This window comes from Mandrillus leucophaeus, unplaced genomic scaffold (assembly GCF_000951045.1).
Source record: "Mandrillus leucophaeus isolate KB7577 unplaced genomic scaffold, Mleu.le_1.0 Scaffold400, whole genome shotgun sequence".
Classification (NCBI taxonomy): domain Eukaryota; kingdom Metazoa; phylum Chordata; class Mammalia; order Primates; family Cercopithecidae; genus Mandrillus; species Mandrillus leucophaeus.
In genome coordinates, this window is record NW_012104255.1 from 905,955 (window position 1) to 931,181 (window position 25,227).

General features: G+C 39.2%; 1 protein-coding gene across 2 annotated transcripts in view; it reads left to right on the top strand.

Annotated features, from left to right (window-relative positions):
• Positions 1-25,227, top strand: part of WNK3 (WNK lysine deficient protein kinase 3) — a 192,030-nt gene that overhangs the window by 51,108 nt on the left and 115,695 nt on the right. For both annotated transcript variants that reach the window (XM_011991993.1, XM_011991994.1), the window contains exons 3-6: positions 15,248-15,420; positions 17,222-17,442; positions 18,460-18,617; positions 24,675-24,763. In XM_011991993.1, coding sequence (XP_011847383.1) covers positions 15,248-15,420; positions 17,222-17,442; positions 18,460-18,617; positions 24,675-24,763 — 641 coding nt within the window. The remainder of the gene's footprint in view (positions 1-15,247; positions 15,421-17,221; positions 17,443-18,459; positions 18,618-24,674; positions 24,764-25,227) is intronic.

The following is a 25,227-nucleotide window of genomic DNA, read 5'->3' on the forward strand; positions in this document are numbered from 1 at the left end:
CCTTGGCCTCCCAAAGTGCTGGGATTACAGGCGTGAGCCACTGTACCCGGCCTAAGTTTTGTATGTTTAGTAGAGACAGGGTTTCACCATGTTGGCCAGGCTGGTCTAAAACTCCTGACCTCAAGTGATCTGCCTGCCTCAGCCTCTCAAAGTACGGGATTATGGGTGTGAGCCACTGCACCCAGCTATAACTTCTTTCATTTTAATTTTATTATTATTTTTTTAGAGGCAGGGTCTCACTATGTTGCTCGGGCTGGTCTCAAACTCCTGGGCTCAAGTGATTCTCCTGCCTTGGCCTCCCAAAGTGCTGGAATTACAGGCATGAGCCACTGCACCCAGTCTTTAATTTTTGTAGAGATGGCGTTTTACTATGTTGCTCAGGCTAGTCTTGAACTCCTGGATTCAAGTGATCCTCCTGCCTTGGCCTCCAAAAACACCAGGATTACAGGCATGAGCCACTGTACCTGGCCCCCATAACTTGATTTAAAAAATACATTAATGGGGCCTGGCGCGGTGGCTCACGCCTGTAATACCAGCACTTTGGGAGGCCGAGGCAGGCGGATCACGAGGTCAGGAGATCAAGACCATCCTGGCTAACACGGTGAAATCTCATCTCTACTAAAAATACAAAAAACTAGCCGGGTGTAGTGGCGGGCGCCTATAGCCCCACCTGCTCGGGAGGCTGAGGCAGGAGAATGGCGTGAACCCAGGAGGTGGAGTTTGCAGTGAGCCGAGATTGCGCCACTGCACTCTAGCCTGGGCGACAGAGCGAGACTCCATCTCAAAAATAAAAATAAGAAATCAAACAAACAAAAATTAATGGAAAGACTTTGACCTATTGTTCTTTGTAAAAACTTTGGTAAATTACTTGGTAATTTACTTGATAAATTAGTAAATTACTGTGAGTGAGGGCTATCAGTCATAAGTGCTATTTAGAAGACTGTATTTTAGTTTATGATGTTGAAATACTTGGTCATATGTTACTGAAAGACCAGTTTAGCAACTCTCAGAAAGAATCAATCACAGGAGTTTGTAATAGTGTCTTCCTCCACTAACAGTTTGAAAATTAACATCACTTAGCTTTTACACATGGAAATACAACCAGTTTTTGCTCTATGATGAGTTGGAAAATACTTACACCAGTGTATTTATCGTTTGTTTTCTTCATATAATGGAACTATTTCCTTTTTTTTTTTTTTGAGAGGGAGTCTCACTCTGTTGCCCAGGCTGGAGTGCAATGGCATGATCTTGGCTCACTGCAACCTCCGCCTCCCGGGTTCAAGCGATTCTCCTGCCTCAACCTCCTGAGTAGCTAGGATTACAGGCATGTGCTACCGTGTCCAGCTGATTTTTGTGTTTTTAGTAGAGACTGGGTTTCACCATGTTGGCCAGGCTAGTCTTGAACTTCTGACTTCAGGTGATCCACCCGTCTCGGCCTTCCAAAGTGCTGGGATTACAGGCGTGAGCCACAACGCCCAGCCAGTGGAACTTTTTTCTAAATATAGAAACATCATAGATGTCTGAAATATGTTTTATTGACTTTTTCTAAAATGTATTTGAATGTGCTTGTAATAAGCCTCACTCTGTGGTCAGATAGGTGATTGTGTACTTTGGAGGGTAAACAGACCTTTGAATAGCACTTAGATATCTAACAACTTGAGCTATAGTCTGTGAACCGAACCAAACATGACACTGAAAAGAAATACCAAAAGGAAAAAAATGGCACAATAGAGTATAGCAGGTTGACATGTTGAGTGAGCATTCTAATATACTTTCATTATAATAATGAATATACTCAAAGCAATGCAGTGGAAGTAACAGCTTAAAAATCCATACTTCCACACCTGAAGCGTCTATCAAAATTGTGGAAGAACTTACTTCTATTTTATTTTCATTCATCATCTAAGTATACTTTGGGGAAAACTATATTTTGAGACATCAGCCCTATTACATTTGATTGTGAAATTAGAATTAGATATGAAAACAGTTGAATTTCCAATAAAGGAAAAAGTAATTTAAAAAATAGATGCTAGAATTTCTGTTCCTGAGTATAGTTGTTTACAGTATTCGCGCTGGGACACTTAATTTTGCTCCCAAAATATTTTTATGACCCTCTTGGAAATGTTTCTGGATTCCCTTTTAGCCGTGTGACAAAGTACTTCATTACATTATAGGCACATGCCAAATAGTCTGATTCAGTTTGATTTCCCACTCTCTTCATCAGATCCAGCCCTAAAAGTAGAATTCACTCATGGACAAAGCGTGATTACATTGAAGGGAGGAGGGATAGAGCTTGCTTAAATATACATGTTCTCATCTCTGTTTAAAAACTAGTCATGGACTTTATTAAATACAAACCAAAGGCAAATGCTTTTACAAAATGACAAAGGGTGGGAGTAGCAGGAGATAGCCTTTGTCTGGGAAATAGCATTAATTTCCCCGGTTAGTTGAGTGAGTTTGTTTTGAGCTAATTATTTGCTTGATAGATTTAAAAAATTGATACAAGTGGTAAGCTGAAAATAGCCCCCCAAAGATGTCCATGTCCTAATCCCTGGAACCTGTGAATATGTCATCTTACATTACAAAAAGAACTTTGAAGATGTGATTAACTTAAAGATCTGGGGATTGGAAGACTACCCTGGATTATCTGGGTAGACCCAGTGTAATCACAAGGGTCCTTATAAGAGGGAGGCAGAATGGCCATAGTCAGAGGAGGAGATATGACGATGGAAGCAGAGGCTGGAGTGATGCAGTTGCTGACAATGACCCAACGAATGTGGACAGTCTCTTGAAGCTGGAAAAGGTAAGGAAACATTCTTCTCTAGAGCCTTCAGAAGGAATGCAGCCCTCCTGATACCTTGATTTTAGTCTAGAGAGACTCAATTTGGATTTCTTGATCCCTACAACTAGCGGATAATACATTTCTGTTTTAAGCCACTATGTTTGTTGTAGTTTGTTACAGTAGCAATAGGAAATGAATACAATAGACTGTAGCTGCCATTTGTTCATTCATTCAACAAATAAATAGTACCTGCAATGTGCCAGACACATGCCAAATGCTAGGTACATAATGGGGATAAAAAGCAGACACAGGCCTCATTTTCACAAAGCTTACAGTAGAAAGAGTTTATAGTTATAAGAAGGCTTAGAAATTGTAGTTAGTGAAATGATGAAAGGGCTGTTTAATATAGGTTTGTTTAAAGGAAATGGTAGGGTTGAGAGTAGGGGGCAACAGGGATATCACTCCTTTATTACATAGTTTTCTTTTTAAAAAACTTTTTATTTTGATATATTTTCTACTCACAGAAGAGTTGCAAAAAGAGTATAGAAAGTTCCTGTATACCCATCACCCAGACTCCCTTTATGTTAATATCTTATATTTTTATTTTTGGTAGAGATGGGGTCTTGCTGTGCTGAACAGGCTGATCTCTAACTCCTGGCCTCAAGCAGTCCTCCTGCCTCGGCCTTCCAAAGTGCTGGGATTACAGGTGTGAGCCACCTTGCTTGGCCCTTAGTTGTTTTTTAGATTGCCCTTTAATTTGACTTTGTCTTATGTTTTCTCATGATTAGATTTAGACTATGCATTTTTGGCAGGAATACCACAGAAGTGATGCACCATCCTCGGTGCATCATAACTGGGGGTACATGGTGTTGTTTTGTATTACTGGTGATAATAATCTTGATCACTTGGTTAAGGTGATATCTGCCAGGCTTTCTCTACTATAAAGTTACTGTTTTTCCTGTTGTATATTAGTAAATATCTTGGGGGTAGATCTTTGAGACTATGCAAATATACTGTTTTCTTTTAAACTTTTGCCCACTGATTTTAGCATCCATTGGTGTATCTTGCATGTCATCATTATAGCTGTAGTGTTCTAATGATTTTTTTCCTCACATTCCTTCTGCATTTATTAATTGGCATTACCTGTTAGTTTTATGTGATTTCTCCCCAGTATACCTGTTAAGTTTTTGGAAACCCAACAATAGGAGAATTTATGGTTGAGATATTTGATATAGTTAGTAATAGCAGCTATCATATATTTTCCATTTATCAAAAGTAACATTAATGGAACATTTATACTGGTACTTAATTTGAATATTTTATTTAATCCTTAGAATAGGTATATGAGATAAGGATTATTAGTTTTCAGATGGTGGAACTGAAATTTAGATATATTAAGCAATTTTTCCAATGGAGCAGAGTCAGGATTTATATTCCATCAATGATATATGTGTGTGTGTGTGTGTGTGTGTGTGTATTATGTGTATATATATAAAACATTTGCATAGATGATTGAATAATGTCCTACTCACTAGTTACTTGGGCAGATCATTCTTTTATGTCTTTAACCATTTTAGAACAAATGATTTCTTAAATGGATCCTGTTTAAAATAAGATTCTTAACTTTGAACTGCTGAAACTCAAGGGATGTCCGTTAATGGTGTCACTGAAGGGCACCTGAGGAATAGTTTCATGATTAGATTGTTATGGTTCAGTATCTGGCCTTCACCTTTTGTCAGTGTCCAGAGGTTGGGAAGACTGACTTATGTTCACTCCAGCTCCTAAATCTAGGACGCAAGTTTATTATTTTAAAATGAGAAATATAGTTGTTAGGTAAAATGTTCTATGTAGTCTTTAGGCTAGATACATGGGGAGCTAAATTATAATCAGAAGCTGGCTTGGTGCTTATAGAGTCGGAACAAAGGATCTAGATGTTCCTGTATGTCCTCCTGCTAAGGCAAGAGCCTGACCAAATGAACCGAATGCTCACATTCTGATTGGACGAGGACATCTTTGATCAGCAGTTCTGGAAGATAAGTGAACCTGGTTCTGTGCATGGTTTATTGCCTTTTGATTTATTACCTTGACTGCCATTTATGAGCAATTTTCTTTTTTCTTTTTGTGTTTTGTTGAGATGGAGTCTTGCTCTGTCACTCAGGCTGGAGTGCAATGGCGTGATTTCGGCTCACTGCAACCTCTGCCTCCCAGGTCAAGCAAATCTCCTGCCTCAGCCTCCCGAGTAGCTGGGATTATAGGCATGTGCCGCCACGCCCAGCTAATTTTTGTATTTTTAGTAGAGATGGGATTTTGCCATGTTGGCCAGGCTGGTCTCGAACTCCTGACCTCAGATGATCCACCTGCCTCAGCCTCCCAAAGTGTTGGGATTTACAAGTGTGAGCCACCGTACCCAGCCAAGCACTTTTCTTTAGATATTAATACCATTGCTATCTCAAAGTTTTAGTATGGTAATATTGCCAGATTATGACTATTATACCGTGATTTCTTAATTGATACGTTGATGTCACCATTTACAAATTATCATTATCCTCAGTGTCTGTTTATTTCTTAGCATGAGTTCTGGGGTACTACACCATCTCTCCATGGAAAGTGGTTTGTGAATGAGATATCTGCACTCATTGCTATGACTGCCATTTCTGAGAGGCAGAGTAGTGAACTAGAAAGTGCTTCGGATTCAGAATTCAACGTACGGGGTTCCAGTGTTGCCTGTGCCAGTTAGTTACCTTGGGTAAGCCAGATAGCTTAACTGGAGTCTTAATTTTTTACTTTTCTTTTAAAGAAAAATATGATAAATACTTTGGATGTACCAAAAAGAATAAAGAGTAACGTAATAGAAACTGTGTACCTACTGCCCAGTTTAAGAAATAAAACATTGACTGGGCACGGTGGCTCACGCCTGTAATCCCAGCACTGTGGGAGGCCGAGGTGGGTGGATCACCTGAGGTCAGGCATTAGAGACCAGCCTGGCCAACATGGCGAACCTCCTGCTCTACGAAAAATACAAAAATTAGTGGGGCATGGTGGCGCGTTCCTGTAATCCCAGCTACTCAGAAGGCTGAGGCAGGAGAATTGCTTGAACCCAAGAGGTAGAGGTTGCAGGGAGCCCAGATCATGCCATTGCACTCCAGCCTGGGCCACAGAGCAAGACTCCATCTCAAAAAAAAAAAAAAAAAAGAAAGAAAGAAAAGAAAAGAAAACATTGACGATTAGAGAGAATACTTGGAAAGAATGTAACACATTTTAGTGTTCAATAAATGGTAGTATTAAAATACTGAGCAACCTCATGTTTATCAAGAATGTTCGAGCTGAGGCAGGAGAATAGCTTGAGGATAGGAATTCAAGACCAGCCTGGTCAACATAGCAAGACCTCATCTCCACAAAAAGAAAAAAAAAAAAAAGCTGAGCATAGGCATAGTGGCATGTTCCAGTAGTGTCTTGGGTATTTGGGAGAGTGAGGCAAGAGGATCATGTGAGCCCAGGAGTTCAGGGCTGCAGTGAACTATGATCGTGCCACTGCACTCCAGCCTGGGCAACACAGAGTGAGACCCTGTCTCTCTGAAAAGAAAAAAATAATTCATTGATAGAGTGCTTTATAAGCTAAGCATCATTTTGAAGCCTTTGTAATATTCATCCTTACTTGATTAGGTTATTTTGTAGTATAGATTTTGTATCATTGTTAATAATTTCTCCTTTCACATTTGCAGAAACAGATCCATGTAGCCTCTGACTTGGTTCTGTAGAGCATTGTTGGTGTTTGCATTAAGAGACATAGCTGATAAGGACATAGTTTACTTTTTGGAAATGAAATGCTTCTTATCTTGAATAAATATATATGCAGGTTGGTCATACTGGTATTGTGCCATGTCTCAGGAAAGGTATTGTGTACATTTTTAGCATTCCATATGTTATAATAGATTGAATGTTTAGTTAGCATTTATAAAAGGATAATATTTCTTTTTAAAGTAGTCTGGAGTAGTTGAAATCTATTTGATAAATTTGTATTTGACTCCTATTTACCAGCCATGTAAATGAACATTTATAACACTGATATTTGATATAAAATTGATATTTGATGCTTTCTTCTTGGTGTCCTTACCTTGAGACAGCAAGATTTAGGGATCATTTTCATAGACTAGAATTTTCCCGGCATTTGACTATGTCACCTTCATTAGCTAGTGCTGTTCTCTAGTTTGTCTTTTGTGGCTCATCATTCCTTTCTTGTGTAAGAATTCTTATTGATGATGTGTGAAAGTTTCTCTACCAAAGTGGTTGTCATTAATACAACAATGCACGTAGGGGTATGTGTGTTTAAAGGATGTTACTGTGGTAGCTGAAAGCTCTAAGTATTTCTCTCTGGATTTTGGTGCTACTTTAACAGGTTTACTTTCCTCTTGCTAAATCTGAAGTGGAGTTTTGAAGATCTTGGCTCTACATTTTTAGTAGATTTCACCTCCAGGAGTATATCTGGGAAAACAGTTGTAATTTTGTAAAGTTGTTTATTCCTAACGCTGACTACTTTCAATCTGTAGAATCAAAGGATGAAGTAGGGTAGTTTAGTCTGGCACATGAAAGACTTGGCATTCTGCTAATTTAATCAGAAGGCATCAAAGTGTATTCATTATTCTGGCCAGGTACGGTGACTCATGCCTATAATCCTAGCACTTTGGGAGGCTAAGGCAGGTGGATCACTTGAGGTCAGGAGTTTGAGACCAACCTGGGCAACATGGCGAAATCCCATCTCTACAAAAAATACAAAAATCAGCTGGGTGTGGTGGCATGTGCTTGTAGTCCCAGCTACTCGGTAGGCTGAGGTGGGAGGATCACTTGAACCTGGGAGGTGGAAGTTGCAGTGAGCTGAGATCGCGCCACTGCACTCCAGCCTAGGTGACAGAGTGACACCCTGTCTCAAAAAAGAATTACTCTTTATACTTCAGAGTAGATCTGCTGTCTATCGTGAGTAGAGGACTTGTAACCAATTATAGGGGCATTTAAGACGTATTAGTCATGTTGGGCCAGGAGCAGTGACTCACACCTGTAATCCCAGCACTTTGGGAGGCCGAGGTGGGCAGATCACCTGAGGTCAGGAGTTCAAAACCAGCCTGGCCAACATGGCAAAACCCCGTCTCTACTAAAAATACAAAAATTAGTCAGGTGTGATGGCGAGCACCTGTAATCCCAGCTACTGTGGGAGGCTGAGGCACAAGAATTGCTTGAACCAGGGAAGCGGAGGTTGCAGTGAGCCGAGATCGCACCACTCACTCCAGCCTGGATGACAGAGCAAGACTCCATCTCAAAAAAAAAAGAAAAGACTTATTAGTCAGGTCAGATAGTAAAACATAAAGACTCTACTTGTTTCCTTGCTTTTGTTCTCTGAGTTCCTTATTTTTTTTTTCAAGACAAGGTCTTGCTGTCTTGCCCAGGCTGGAGTGCAGTGGCGTGACCATAGTTCACTGCAGCCTCAAATGCCTGGGCTTAAGTGATCCTCCTGCCTCAACCTCCCAAGTAGCTAGGACTACAGGTGCGTGCCTCCATGCCCGGCTATTTTGTAGAGATGGGGTCTTGTTTTGTTGCCCAAGCTGGTCTTGAACTCCTTCCTAGCCTCCCTAAGTGCTAGACTTACAGATGTGAACCACTGTGCCCAGCTGACTTCCTTAACTTTCTAAAAATAGTTTTTATTGTGGCAAAATGTCTAATATATAACATAAGAGTTACCATCTTAATCTTTTTTTGTTTGTTTGTTTGTTTGAGACAGAGTCTCACTCTGTTGTCCAGGCTGGAGTGAAGTGGCATGATATCAGCTCACTGCAACCCCTGCCTCCTGGGTTCAAGCAATTCTCATGCCTCAGCCTCCCGAGTTGCTGGGATCACAGGCACGTGCCACCACATCCGACTAATTTTTGTATTTTTGGTAGAGAATGGGGTTTCACCATGTTGGCCAGGCTGGTCTCGAACTCCTGGTCTCAAGTTATCCACCCGCCTTGGCCTCCAAAGTGCTGGGAATACAGGCGTGAGCCACTGTGCCCAGCCATCTTAACCATTTTTAAGTGTGCAATTTTTCAGTGGCATTAAGTATATTTACATCATTGTACATAGCAGTGTCCATCTCCAGTATTTTATCATTCCTAATAGAAACTCTGTACTCATTAAACAATTTAACTTCCCATTCCCCATTCTGCCTAGCTCCTGTTAACTACTATTCTACTTTTTGTCTCTATGAATTTGCCTATTGTAGGTACCTCATATAAGTGGAATCAAGCAATGTTTGTCTTTCCTGTCTCGTTTATTTCACTTACCATAACGTTTTCAAGATTCATCCATGTTGGCCGGGTGCGGTGGCTCATGCCTGTAATCCCAGCACTTTGGGAAGCCGAGGTGGGCGGATCACAAGGTCAAGAGTTCAAGACCAGCCTGGCCAACATGGTGAAACCCTGTCTCTACTAAGAATACAAAAATTAGCTAGGCATGGTGACATGTGCCTGTAATCTTAGCTACTCAGGAGGCTGAGGCAGGAGAATTGCTTGAACCAGGCAGGCGGAGGTTGCAGTGAGCTGAGATTGTGCCTCTGCACTCAAGACTGGGTGACAGATTAAGACTCCGTCTCGGGGGGAAAAAAAAAAAGATTCAGCCATGTTTTGTAGCATGTATCAGAATTTCCTTTCTCTTTAAGGCTAAACAGTATTCCATTGTATGTATATACCATATACCATATTTTGTTTATTCATGTGTTGGTGGGCATTTGAGTTGTTTCTGCGTTTTGGCTGTTGTGAATAATGCTGCTATGAACATGGTTCTACAAATGTCTGTTTGTGTCTCTGCTTTCAATTCTTTTGGGCATATACCTAGAATACCTAAAAGTAGAATTGCTGCAGCGTATGGTAATTCTATGTTTAATATGGTGAGGAACCATCATGTTGCTTTCCACAATGACTATACCATTTTACATTCCCCAGCAATGTGCAAGGTTTCTCCATATCCTTGCCAACACTTCTTAATTATTTATATATTTATTTACTTAGATAGTAGCCATCCTAATGGGTGTGAAGTGGTATTTTACTGTGGTTTTGATTTGCATTACCCTGACAACTAATGATATTGAGCATCTTTTCTCAAAGTTGTAGAGATTATAAGTCCTAGATCAAGTTCTAGCTTGGTGGGTTTCTGGTGAGGGCTCTCTTCCTGGCTTGGTGAGGAGAGTTGGCAGTGAGCTTTCTCTTGACTCCTTGTCTTTTTTTTTTTTTTTTTTTTTGAAATGGAGTCTCGCTTTATTGCCCAGGCTGGAGTGTGGTGGCGTAATCTCAGCTCACTGCAACCTCCGCCTCCTGGGTTCAAGCGATTCTCCTGCCTCAGCCTCCCGAGTAGCTGGGATTACAGGTGCCCGCCACCACGCCTGGCTACTTCTTTATATTTTTAGTAGAGGCGGGGTTTCACCATGTTGGACAGGCTGGTGAGCTCCTGACCTCAGGTGGTCCACCCACCTCGGCCTTCCAAAGTGCTGGGATTACGGGCATGAGCCACCGCGCCCCGCCTCTGTTGTCTCTTTTTATAAGAATACTAATCCTATTGGATCAAGGACCCACCCTTATGAGGCCCTGTCACCAAATACAGTCACATAGGGGGTTGAGGTTTTAACTTACAAATTTTGACAGAGGAGAGAGGACACAAACATTCCACCTATAATACAGGGGAAGATCTGCTGATCTCTTTGTATAGTTATGCCCCCTCAAAAGTGTGAGCAGAGCTAAAAGACTAGTGGGCTGACCAGTCTTTTAGTCTTGAGGGTCTAGAGGGTAGACGGGGTCATTTATTGTCTACAGAGTAGGAGAGAGAGTTAGCTTTTGCATTCTAGGAAAATAAGGAGCAAACACACTTCCTCGATGTCTAACAAGATGTTAATTGTTACAGAGCAGCCCTCAGGGGAGAGACTGCTATAGCTCCATCACTCATGGGACTACATAAGGTATCCCAGGGCCCCTCTGAGTAAATCAAGGACTCAGAAGAGGAGGATTGAATATGAGGGGAAAAGAATCACTTTTCTGATTGAATTAGTAGTCTCGATAATCAAAAAGTAGTAGTATCTAAAAGTAGATATCTAGGTAAAATCTGGTAGATAACTAGACTAACCAAGAAAAAAGAATCTTACATGCACCTTTCTTCTTATCTTCAATGCTAGAAGCTAAAAGATGGTAGACCATTAAGGGGAAAAGGCTACATCATCCAAGAATCTCTAATCAGCTAAGATATCATCTCCCAGGGTGAAAAAGATATTCATGGACCATAGTGCAGAAAACTATGTAATAGTTAAAAAGATGAAGCTAGATCTGTGAAAATAACATATGTTGACATTGAATGAATGGAATATTTGATGAAAGTGCTAAGTAAAGACTCTACAGCTAGAACAGAAGTCTGTGAGGGGGAGGGGCAATCATATAGGAGTAGACAGTGTAGGGGTGATTAAGTCTTTTTTTTTTTTGAGACAAGGTCTTCCTCTGTTGCCCAGGCTGGAGTGCAGTAGCGGAATCTTGACTCACTGCAACCTCCACCTCCCAGGCTCAAGTGATCCTCCCACCTCAGCCTCCCAAGTAGCTAGTACTACAGCTATTGGGATGTGCCACCATGCTCGACTAATTTTTTTTATTTTTAGTAGAGACGAGGTTTTGCCATGTTGCCCAGGATGATTTCGAACTCCTGAGCTTGAACAATTCACCTGCCTCAGCCTCCCAAAGTACTGAGATTACAGGCATAAGCCATCGTGCCTGACCAGTGATTAAGTCTTCTACATGTATTGTCTATGTGGTATGATAGAAAGGGGGGGAAGTATTAGTATTTTAGATTATTTATTTATTTTTGGTGAGTGGGGGCTAGGTGAAGTAGGGAGAACGAGTAGATGAGTTACTTAATTTCTCATAACAGATAAATATGTTTGATATGGAATGGAAAGGGAGGCTATCCACTAGTAAAAAAGGAAAAATATTATGTACCTCTTTGTTTTTTGAGATAGAGTCTCACTTCGTCACTCAGGTTAGAGTGCAGTGTGGTGCAAACATGGCTCACTATAGTCTCGACCTCCCGGGTTCAAGCGATCCTCCAGCCTCAGCCCCCTAAGTAGCTGGGACTACAGACATACACCACAATGCCTGGCTAATTTTTGTATTTTTTGTAGAGACAGGGTTTCGTCATGTTGCTCAGGCTGCTCTTAAACTCCTGAGCCTAAGCAATGCACCCACTTTGACCTCCCAAAGTGTTGGGATTACAAATGTGAGCCACTGTGCCTGGCCTGATACATCTCTTAGTTAATAATAGAAAACAATAAAGTAAAATAAATAAATAACATAAAATAAGATTGAAGGAGTAAAATTAAGTATAGTATTTGGTAAAATTAAGTATAGTATGTGGACATGTTGCATTTGCTTATTAAGAAACTCAGACTGTCAGGTGGAGTTAAAAGACAAAACTCACATGTGTTGTTTACTAAAATAATACTTAAAGCAGTGATAAAGAAAAGGTAAAGATATAAACAAGCAAAGAGAAAGCAAGAGTGGCATTGTTTTTTGTTTTGTTTTGTTTGTTTTTGTTTTTTTGAGACAGAGTCTCACTCTGTCTCCCAGGCTGGAGTGCAGTGGCATGGTCTTGGCTCACTGCAACCTCTGCCTCTTGGGCTCAAGCGATTCTTATGTCTCAGCCTCCCAAGTAGCTGGGATTACACACACGTGCCACCACACCCGCCTAATTTTTTGTGTTTTTAGTAGAGATGTGGTTTCACCATGTCAGCAAGGCTGGTCTCGAGCTCCTGACCTCAGGTGATCTGCCTGCCTCAGCCTCCCAAAGTGTTGGGATTACAGGCGTGAGCCACCACACCTGTCCCCAAAGTGGCAATGTTAATGTACATCAAAAAAGGAGAAAAACAAGGTTGAAACATTAGACAGGATATTATGAAATTATATACTTTAAGAAATTGTATGAAAAACTTGTAGACACTAAAAATATTTTGGCTGAATAACCTCTAATAGCATTTTCAAAAAAGACAAACATGTATTTGTAGTGGGAAATTTCATGTGCATTTCTTTCAGAATAGGAGACATCTAGTACACAAAAAGTGAGTAAATACAGAGGAGTTGTGCTGGGCGCCGTGGCTCAGGCCTGTAATCCCAGCACTTTGGGAGGCTGAGGCGGGTGGATCACCTGAGGTCGGGAGTTCAAGATCAGCCTGACCAACATGGAGAAACCCCGTCTCTACTAAAAATACAAAATTAGCCAGACTGGTGGCGCATGCCTGTAATCCCAGCTACTCGGGAGGCTGAGGCAGGAGAATAGCTTGGACCTGGGAGACAGAGGTTGTCGTGAGCCAAGATTGCGCCATTGCACTTCAGCCTGGGCAACAAGAGCAGAACTCCATCTCAAAAAAATAAAAAAATAAAAAAATACAGAGGAGTTGAATAATATAATCCACAATCCACAAACTTTATTCGATGGATGTATAGAACTTTATATCTTTCAAACAGGAAATATACATTGTTATATGTGGCCCCCAGAAAACCTTAAGTTAAAGAAGAGAGATTTTGTACTTGCATTACTCAATAAGATTGGAAATAAATAATGAAATAAATAACCAAAAGATTCTTAACTAATTAGAGAGCAGAAATCACATTCCTAGATAAATTTTGAATCACAGAGAAAATCAAAACTGAGATTATAAACTAGAAAGCAATAAAAAAGAGAAGACATTACAACAAAACCTGTGGGTCACTGCAAAAGTTATACCTGTTAGAAAATTTATAGCCTAAAATATCTTCATTATTATTGAATAATAACTAAAGGAATTTAGTACTCATGTTGTGAAGTTAGGAAAATAACATTAAAAGAAAGGAAGAGGGAATTCAGAAAAACTGAAATTAATTTAAAATTTACGTACATAAAAATAGGATAAATATATTTTATTATTTTGGGCTTTCTGGAAAATGATTAAGGAAACTGGTGAAGAAAATAGGGGAGAAATAACACAAGGAAAGGAATGAGAAGGCCAGGTGTGATAGCTCATGCCTGTAATCCCAGCACTTTGGGAGGCCGATGCAGGGGGATCACTTCAGGTCCAAGAGTTCAAGACCAGACTGGTCAACATGGTGAAACCCCATCTCTACTAAAAATACAAAAATTAGCCGGGCCTGGTGGTGGACACCTGTAATCCCAGCTACTCAAGAGGCTGAGGCAGGAGAATCACTTGCTCCTGGGAAGCAGAGGTTGCAGTAAGCTGAGATCGCACCACTGCATTCCAGCCTGGGTGACAGAGTGAGACTTTGTCTAGAAAAAAAGGAATGAGAAATAAAACATAGCATGCTATGAAAGAGAATAAAACAAATTAGAAGATGATGTAATGTACAACTTTGATAACAAAATTTTTCCAACATTTTATTTTTGTAATACAATTTTTTTGAGACAGGGGCTTACTCTGTCACCAAGGTTGGAGTGCAGTGGCATGATCTTGGCCCACTGCAACCTCTGCCTCCCAGGTTCAAACAATCCTCCCACCTTACCCTCTCAAGTAGTTGGGGACTACAAACATGCACCACCACACCCATCTGTTTATTATTATTATTATTATTATTTTGTAGAGACGGGGATCTCACTGTGTTAGCCAGGCTGGTTATCCCACCTTGGCCTCCCAAAGTGCTAGGATTATAGGTGTGAACCACCGTGCCCAGCCCATACCTTCCTTTTCTAACTTTTTATGGCCACATTTTTATTGAAGTTCTTTGAGTGATATGGTCAGAGACAGTGTACGGGGTGGTGTACTGTCTGTGTCCCTGTTGTCTAGAAATGTAGGATTTTTTCCCTTTTAAACTTGATGGATAGCTTGTCTGGGATCAGAATTTTAGGGCCATAGTTCTCCCTCAGAATTCTGTAAAATTGCTCCTTTGACTTCTAGCAGTTAATGTAGCAGATCAGAGGTCCAATGCCTATTTGAATGTCTTTCACTGGTCCATAACCTAATATTTCTCTATGGAAACCTAGAGCACTTTTATTTTGGCAATTCAGAAATTTAATTAGATTAAATGTCTAGATGTTTAACATTTTGGTTGTTCCTGTTCTGACATTACAGATGTTTTAGATATGGAAACTCAGGGATTTCTTAGGGAAACTTTCCTGTCTGCTTTATTGCTTTTTCTCAATGCATTTTGAGATACTGTTTTTCAAGATACTGATTTATTACCCAGGTGGGTTTATAATGTACTTATGAAATATAACAGTAGCTGCATTGCCATGTTGGAGGAGTCAAAGTAACTAATAAAGGATATCTGTGATGATACAAGTCTTGAGAAAAGCATTGACAGGCAAAAATAAATAAATATACACATATATGCATAAATGCAATAAAGCATTCAGTTGAGTGGTATTAGAAATGTGCATGAGAATTTTCATGACTTTATTTTGGAACTTGTTATTCCTTTTCAGGACCGAAAGTTAACCAAAGCTGAGCAGCAAAGATTCAAGGAAGAAGCAGAGATGCTGAAGGGTCTCCAGCACCCCAATATAGTTCGATTTTATGATTCCTGGGAATCTATATTAAAAGGAAAGAAATGTATTGTATTAGTGACTGAACTAATGACATCTGGAACCTTAAAGACGTAAGTTGACCCTGATAGTGCCAATGTAGTTTTATTTGGAAATAATTTTTAGGAGTCATAACACTTTTTATAAAATAAAACTACTCAAAGAATTTTTAGAATCTGGCCAGGCGCAGTGGCTATACCTGTAATCCCAGCACTTTGGGAGACTGAGGAGGGTGGATCTCAAGACTAGCCTGGGCAACATGGTGAAACCTTGTCTCTACCAAAAAAATAAAAAAATTAGCCAGATGTGGCAGCACACACCTGTAGTCCCAGCTACTCAGGAGGCTGAGGTTGGAGGATGGCTTGAGCCTGGGGGGTGGAGGTTGCAGTGAGCCATGATCGTGCCACTGTATTCCAGCCTGGTTGACAAAACCAGATCCTGTCTCAAAAAAAAAAAAGAGAATTTGTAGATTCAAATCTAGTGACTGTTTTAAGTTAGATTAAAAAATTGAGATGTTAATGAAGTTTGTTAAAACATACAGTACTGAGAAGTTAATATTTGTGGGATATTATAGAATTTTAGAATTAAAAATCATTGTAGAGAATATTATTTTATTTTATTATTTTTTGGGACAGGGTCTCATTCTGTCACCCAGACTGGAGTGGTGCAGTGGCATGATCATGGCTAACTGCAGCTTCGACCTCCTTGGGCTCAAGTGACCCTCCCATCTCAGCCTCCTGAGTAGCTGGAACCACAAGCATGCGGCAACCTGCCTGGCTAATTTTTAAAAATAATTTTTGTAGAGATGGAGTTTCGCCATGTTGCCCAGGGTGGTCTCGAATTCCTGGGCTAAAGCAATCTGCCTACCTCAGCCTCCCAAAGTGCTAGGGTTATAGGTGAGGCACCATGCCCAGCCATAATTTTATTTTGTAGAAGATAGTGGAAGGTTGAAAGGGCTTCGTCAAGTTCAAATATCTAGTGAGCGATACTATTATGGTATTATAGTATTATAGTATATTATTATAGTATTATAATATATTGTATAATATGTAGTATTGTATAGTATAATATTATAGTATTATAGACTATTATGGTCTTTTATTTCTAACCATAATTATTCATTTGGTGAATAATGACTTGTAAATATTAAATGTGGTTTAATCACTTGCAAGTATTAAATATGTGTAAACTTTTTGTTTCCTAACATTTGTGTATATACTAAAATTTTACATAGTTTAACCCTCTAGTGACTTTATATAAGCAGTTATTAGGTAGTAGAGAAGGACTTTCTTTTTAAAATTGTGCTGCCATTCTACAAAAGGCCACTGTGGAATGATTCTTAGTTTGAAGTAAAAATGCTACACTTGGCTAGGCGTGGTGGCTGATGCCTGTAATCCTAGCACTTTGGGAGGCCGAGACAGGCAGATCACCTGAGGTGAGGAGTTCAAGACCAGCCTGGCCCACATGGTGAAACCCTGTCTATGCTAAAATACAAAAATGAGCTCAGCATGGTGGTGCACGCCTGTAGTCCCAGTTACTTGGGAGGCTGAGGCATGAGAATCACATGAACCTGGGGGGCGGAGGCTGCAGTGCACTGAGATTGCACCACTGCCCTCCAGCCTGGGAGACAGAGTGAGACTTCATCTTAAAAAAAAAAAAAAAAAAAAAGGCTATGCTTGGTAGGATGTCTTATCTAAGAATGAAGTATTAGATTTAAAAAACCTTTTTTTTTTTTGCCATAGCAGACAATAGAAAACAACTCAGTGATGGGAATCATAGTGCATAAGTTGTTTGCTTATGTAACTTACCTTAATAGTGTTCATATAATAAGCTGGATATGTTTGTTTACACATGGTCTTTTGTTTCTTTGTATAGGTACTTAAAACGATTTAAAGTCATGAAACCAAAGGTCTTAAGGAGCTGGTGCAGGCAAATTTTAAAGGGGTTGCAGTTCTTGCACACTAGGACTCCTCCTATTATTCACCGGGATCTGAAGTGTGACAATATTTTCATCACGGGACCCACTGGATCTGTGAAGATTGGTGATCTAGGATTAGCCACCTTAATGCGCACCTCATTTGCTAAGAGTGTCATTGGTGATTAATGTTTTAAAGTTTACTGGTTGGGTAAAGAGAGATTTTTCAGTTGTATAGGTCTAGAAAAGGGGTCAGCCAGCTATGGCCAGTGGGATGAATGTGGCTCACTGCCTGTTTTTGTAAGTCAAATTTTATTAGAACACAGCCACACTCACTCATTTACAGATTGTCTAGGGCTGCTTTTGCACCTATAAGTGACAGAGTTGAGTAGTTGTGTGACAGAGACCATACAAACTGCAAAGCCTAAACAGTTTACTATCTGGCCCTTAACAGAAAAGTTTGCCAACACTGGGCTTAGACTGAATTTGCTTTGAAATACCTATTATATATTGGCTTATTTCAGAGACATCCTAATGTATTTTTTGTGGGATTATATTTATATTTAGGATTATTGAAAGGTTCTAAGGACGTAAATAAGAGAATTTACTGAGTTAATTCAGAAAAATTTAAGTAAAAAGGATAGAAATAAGAACATTTTATTAATCATTACCTAATCTTGAGCATTACAAATTATACTCTATCAGTATGGAAAATTAAATACATTATTTCAGTGCTTTATGTAGATATAGCAAATATTCAACAAATTGTATACTTAAAAATTTGCGGCCAGACACGGCGGCTCACGCCTGTAATCCCAGCACTTTGGGAGCCTGAGGCGGGTGGATAACGAGGTCAGGAGTTCGAGACCAGCCTGGCCAACATGGTGAAACCCCGTCTCTACTAAAAATACAAAAATTAGCCAGGCGTGGTGGCAGGCGCTTGCAATCCCAGCTACCTGGGAGGCTAAGGCAGGAGAATTGCTTGAACCCAGGAGGCAAAGGTTGCAGTGAGCTGAGATCGCACCACTGTACTCCAGCCTGGGCAACAGAGCAAGACTCCATCTCAAAAAAAAAGAAAAGAAATTTGCTTTGGGGGAGTAGAAATTAACACAGATAATCCTTATGGGAAAGGGGATGTGATCTTGGTGGATACTTTTTTCTCTTTCATAAAAAATGTGGTGGTGGTGTTATTTTGTAGGAACTCCTGAGTTTATGGCTCCAGAGATGTATGAAGAACACTATGATGAATCTGTAGATGTTTATGCTTTTGGAATGTGTATGCTGGAAATGGCCACGTCGGAGTATCCTTATTCTGAGTGTCAGAATGCAGCTCAAATATACCGGAAAGTAACTAGTGTAGGTATAACTTTTTTCTTTTTACTTTATCTGTTGCCACATTTCATGTTGAAATTAGTTAAGTTTGACTTACTCAAAACTAATTTTGGTTTAGCTCTAGGTAGCAGTATTAAAATTAACAATTGTAATGCAACAAGCCTTAGATTTATACCATATGACTATGCTTCATTGGAGTCATATAAAATGCTTTGTATTAGTGTCTTTGGGAAAACGTACAGGTATATCATCTATATATATTTGTTCATAAGGAATTTTTAGTTATCTGTTAGATGGATCTTATTTTTCAAAGCTGAATAATAGAAACTGACTACATAGTTTCTTCTAGGTCTAAAAGCCTTTTTATGAAAGGGCATTCAAAATATAGTTCAATAGATACAGTATTTGAGTCCTGCTATGAGTAAATTTTTGTGTTAGAAATTGTAAGGAATGCAAAGATGAGTAAGAAGTGTTTGCTACCCTCAAAGAGCTTACATTTTAAATAAGGGAATAATATAAATTCACAAATGACTATAAAATAAGAGGATGAGAGTATAGTAAGGGACATAAGGAAGGTAGAAGCAAAGTGTTATGCTTATTCAAAAGAGGACTACTTCATATCCAGTTGGGCAGCTCAAGACGGGCTGTGAAAGATTGTTTTAGGTAGCTTAACATTAGTAGGTACCAGTTTTTAAAATTCTTTTAAAATTAATATCTTTTTTTTTTTTTTTTTTTTTTTTTGAGACACAGTCTGTCACCAGGCTGGAGTGCAGTGGCGGGATCTCGGCTCACTGCAACCTCCACCTCCCCGGTTCAAGCAATTCTCCTGCCTCAGCCTCCCAAGTAGCTGGGACTACAGGCGTGCACCACCATGCCCAGCTAATTTTGTGTTTTTAGTTGAGACAGGGTTTCACCATGTTGGCCAGCATAGTCTTTATCTCTTGACCTTGTGATCCACTACCCACCTCAGCCTCCCAAAGTGCTGGGATTACAGGTGTGAGCCACTGCGCCCAGCCAAAATTAATATCATTTTTAGTTGACAAATTGTTATTGTACACATTTAAGGGGTACCATGTGATGTTTTGAGATACACAGACACACACACACAAATGTGGAATGATTAAATCAGGCTAATTAACATATCTGTCACCCCACTTATTATTTTATGTGGTAAGACATTTGAAATTTACTAAGTTATTTTGAAATTTACAGTATATTGTTATTATTATCAACTGTAGTTACCCTGCTGTACAGTAGATCTCAAAACTTACTCCTCCTAACTGCAACTTACACCTTTTGACCGATAGCTCCCCATTTCCTCCCCAACAACTCCCAGTCTCTGGTAACCATCATTCTACTCTTCTATGAGTTCATCTTTTTTAGGTTCCATGTGCAAATTAGATCATGTTGTATTTGTCTTTCTGTGCTGCTTTATTTCACTTAACATAATGTCTTCTAGGTTCATCCACATTGTCACAAATGATAGAATTTTCTTCTTTTTTAAGGCTGAATTGTATTCCATTGTGTATATATACCATATTTTCTTTATTCATTCACTGATGAACATTTAGGTCATCCATATCTTGGCTATTGTGTATAGTGATGCAATGAACATAGGCGTGCATGTATCTGTTTGACATACTAATTTCAATTCCTTTGGGTATCTACCAAGAAGTAGAATTGCTATGGTGGTTCTATTTTTAGTTTTCTTGAGGAAATTCCATACCATTTTCCGTAACAGCTGTACCATTTATATTCCCATCAACAACGTACAAGCGTTCCTTTTTCTCTGCATCCTCGCCAACACTTATCTTTCATCTTTTTGATAATAGTCATTCTAACAGATGTGAGGAGATACTGTTTTTTAATGCATGCGGTTTACCACATACTTTATTTATTTATTTTTTGAGACCGAATCTCACCCTGTCACCTAGGCTGGAGTGCAATGGCACGATCTTGGCTCACTGCATCCTCCATCTCCTGGGTTCAAGTGATTCTCCTGCCTCAGCCTCCCAAGTAGCTGGGATTACAGGCACGCACCACCACGCCTGGCTAATTTTTTGTATCTTTAGTAGAGACAGTGTTTCACCATGTTGACCAGGATGGTCTCGAACTCCTGACCTCGTGATCCGCCTACCTTGGCCTCCAAAGTTCTGAGATCACAGGCGTGAGCCACTGCACCTGGCCACCACATACTTTAATCTTTATCCCCTACGAGATAGGTGCAATCCTCAGTTTACAGATGATGAAACTAAGAATCAGAGGTTGTACCTTGCCCAACTTCCCGCAGCTACTGATAATGGTGGGTTTTGACCCCAAGTCTGTCTGACTCTAGAAGTTTGTGTAAGGAGACAATAAGAAATAAGGCTACAACCAGAATGTGGGACATTCTATAGGACAAATGACCTAGTTTCTCCAACAAATACATTTTATAAAGGAAACAGGAAGGGAGACTTTTATAGAATACAAGAGACTTAATTAAGAGTAGTGGTGAGCTGGTAAATGTTTAACACCTGATTCTCTGAAGAAAGAAAGAATGCTGACTTCTAGTATTTGCTGATTTTTGTGGTATAAGTACTCCCACCATGGCTGATTTCAAGTTACCAGTGTGACCTCACTGAATGAAGAGTTGGGAAGAGATGCACTGTTGCACTCATTGTATGTTCATTTCTACCATGCAGATAGAGTAACTAAATAACCGCAAACGCATAAATAATAGTAAACTGTAGTAAAATAGTTAGGGAGTGATGTTTTCAGTTTTTATTACTTTGGCTTTTTTTTGCTTTCTTTTTTTTTTTTTTTTAAAGACAGGGTCTCACTCTGTCACCCAGGCTGAAGTGCAGTGGCATGATCACAGCTCACTGCAGCCTCAACCTCCCAGGCTCAAGTGATCTTCCCACCTCAGCCTCCAGAGTAGCTGGGACTACAGGCACGTGCCACCAAACTCGGCTAATTTTTTTTTTTTTTTTTGTAGAGACAAGATCTTGCTGTATTGCGCAGTCTGGTCTTGAATTCCTGGGCTCAAACAGTCCTCCTGCCTCAGCTTCCCAAAATGCTAGGATTATAGGCATGAGCCACTGCACCCAGCCCAATTCAATATATTTCAGTCTTCTAGAATGGCTAGAAGCAAGGAGCAATCAGTAGATACATATGTGTATGTATGTGTATATATGTATATATATGAACATATATACCTATATATTAATCTGTATTGTTTTTATCCTTAAGCAATAATAAAATACTGAGAGCACGTACCTCAAGCTAATTATCAGGTTCTAGGAATTCAGTAACAAATAAATGAAGTCCAGACAATTCAAAATGTTTTCATAATAAACATATTATAAAAAGCCAACATATTGGCTTTCTAAATCTGCTTATTTTATATTCTATTATCTTTTATTTAAGCATTTTAGATTTAAAAAATAACCCAAGTAAGATCATTGGAGTCATTTAATAGAAAATTCCAAATTAAGCTGGAAGCAGAAAGATACAATGGAAAGAATAATTGTTATGGAATGAGGCAATCTAACATATACTTCTACGCCTGTCATGCTACCTCAAAGGACACAGAATCAGAAAGCCCAATATTACATGGTAGATAAATCTGATGAAATTAGGAGTTAATTTAGTTCCTAAAATGTAGAAGCTTAAGACAGACAGATGGAAATCTGAATTGTGATATGGCATTTTTAATGACTTTAATATAAAATAATAAAGTCACTATTCAAAAAATAGATGTATTAAAACAGCAACTCAAAGTACAATAAAAAATTAAAAGTAAAAATGAATTTTTAAAAATAAATAAATTTTAAAAATTAAAAAAAATTGACCTGTTATTCTACCTATGGAAAAAGCCCTCTTTGACCTTCCCACTGGTATATTCATTTCTCAGCTCTGGGTAAATTATTGCCTTTCTCTGCTCCTACGTAAAAACAGTTCAGGAGCTGTAACTTAGAAAATCTTAACACAAAATTCTTTTCTATTTATGGCCTTCCAAAATATGGGCCAAAACTAAAAACACATTCTAGCCTTATCTCTTTTTCTGAGCTCTTATAGAAATTTTCAAACATACTTGAAAGTAGAATAGCATAATGAAGCCCCGTGTAACCATCACCAGTTTCAACAACAAACATTTTGTCAACCTTGTTTCAGCTATCTGCCCCCATACATATTGTATCCTGGAATATTTTAAAGCAAATCTCAGGCATCATGTCATTTCACCCATGAATTTTCCAGTTTACATCTCTAACAGATAAGAACCTTTAAAAAAAAAAAAAAAAATCATGTAGCTCAGGCATGGTGGCTCATGCCTGTAATCCTAGTACTTTGGGAGCCCCAGGTGGGCAGATTGCTTGAGCCCAGTAGTTCAAGACCAGTCTGGGCAACATGGTGAAACCCCATCTCTACACAAAAATACAAAAAAAAATAATAATAATAGCTGGGTGTGGTGGTGTGTACCTGTGGTCCCAGCTACTAAGGTGGCTGAGGTGAGAGGATTGCCTGAGCCCAGGAAGTCAAGGCTATAGTGAGCCGAGATCGTGCCACTATACTCAAGCCTGGGTGACAGCAAACTCTGTATCCAAAAAAAAAAAAAAAATCACGTAATCGTCCCCCTAAAATACTCATGAATAATTCCTTAATATCAAATATCTGAAACCCAGTCCATACTCAAATTTTCAAAATTGTCTAAATGATGCCTTTTTACAGTTGGTTTGTTCAAATCAGGATCCAAACAAGGTCCATAGGGTAGGATGTGCATGAGCTGGCTCATACCAGCTCACAAATGCTATTACGTTTTCAGAAATTCTGCAATCCGATTGTTAAACATGGCCATTGAAAATAAAACTAAATTATAAAAATTTGCAATTAGATTACATTAAAAGCCAAGGTAGGCTGGGCACAGTGGCCCACACCTGTAATCCCAGTACCTTGGGAGGCCGAGGTGGACGGATCACCTGAGGTCAGGAGTTTGAGACCAGCCTGGCCAGCATGGCAAAACCACATCTTTATTAAAAAAAAAAACTAGCCAGGTATGGAGGCGCATGCCTGTAATCCCAGCTACTTGGGAGGCTGAAACATGAGAATCGCTTGAACCCAGGAGGCAGTGGTTGCAGTGAGCTGAGATCGTACCACTGCACTCTAGCCTGGGTGACAGAGTGAGACTGTCTCAAAAACAAAACAAAATATATGTCTCAAAAACAAAACAAACAAACAATTATATATAGATAGATAGATAGAGAATTGGAATGTAGAGAAGCCTTTATTTTGAATTTTCAAAAGTTTTTAAAACTAGCATTAATTATTTTCTGATTTCAAAAAAATACTTGTTTATGGCTGGGCACGGTGGCTTACACCTGTAATCCCAGCACTTTGGGAGGCTGAGGCAGGCGGATTGCCTGAGATCGGGAGTTCAAGACCAGTCAGGCCAACATGGTGAAACCCCATCTCTACTAAAAATACAGAAAAATTAGCCGGGCGTGGTTGTGTGCGCCTATAATCCCAGCTACTCAGGAGGCTGAGACAGGGGAATTGCTTGAACCAGGGAGGTGGGAAGTTGCAGTGAGCCAAGATCGCGCTGCTGCACTCCATCCTGGGTGACACAGTGAGACTCCATCTCAAAAAAATAATAATAATAAACTTGTTTATTATATTTTGTTAATTGGGATTATACTATATGTAGATTTTGGGATCCTATTTTTCCCTACTTAATAGTACATTATGATAATTTCCATGTCATTAATTATTCTGAGAACATTTTTAATTTCTGTATATTGTCATATATACCTGCAGGTCTAGATTTGAAAAACATGGTATATATATATAACATAATATGTGTAACTTTGCCTCTGTTGTCAGAGGTTTAGATTATTTACAGTTTTTTACTGTTATTTGTAGACAACATCCTTGCCAAAAGGTTATTAAACTTATGTTCTCTCTCTATATATATACATATATATTTACAAATACTTCATTTAAAATTTGACTATGGTTTAGTGATAAAAATAATGTTTAATAAATGTCATATTGACTTGGGCTTTCAGTTGCATCATTTGTTACTAGAAACCATTTTTTTTCTCCTAGGGCATAAAACCAGCCAGCTTCAATAAAGTCACTGATCCTGAAGTCAAAGAAATCATTGAAGGATGTATTCGTCAAAACAAATCTGAAAGGTGGGTGCAATTGTAGCAAAACGACATAACTAAAAGATGCATTTTTCTCTTATCTTGCATTGGGTCGTTTTCTGACCTTTCAGTCATGCTGAGTTTGACTTTTGAGTAGAAGCCAAACCATACTCTAGATTGAATTGTGTCAGTGCATGTTGTTTACCATTTTAGACTTGGATATCATGTGCTGAATTTTTCTTGAACTGACGTTTGGGTTGTGTTTGTGTGTGTGTGTGCCTTTGACAAGCTTTCATCACCTTCAGCCATCAGCTTAACAGTCAGTAGGCCCCCACGGGTTAATTTGCTTCTAACAGTTGAGAGTGGACAAAGTTTTAAAAATTTGATTCTATATCCTTAGTGTCACGGTAATGATAAAGCTAATATGGATAGAAGAAATATGTATTCAAGAAATTGTATTCCACATTTATTTGTGTCACAATTTGCCTTATAGACAACTCCCATTACTCTTA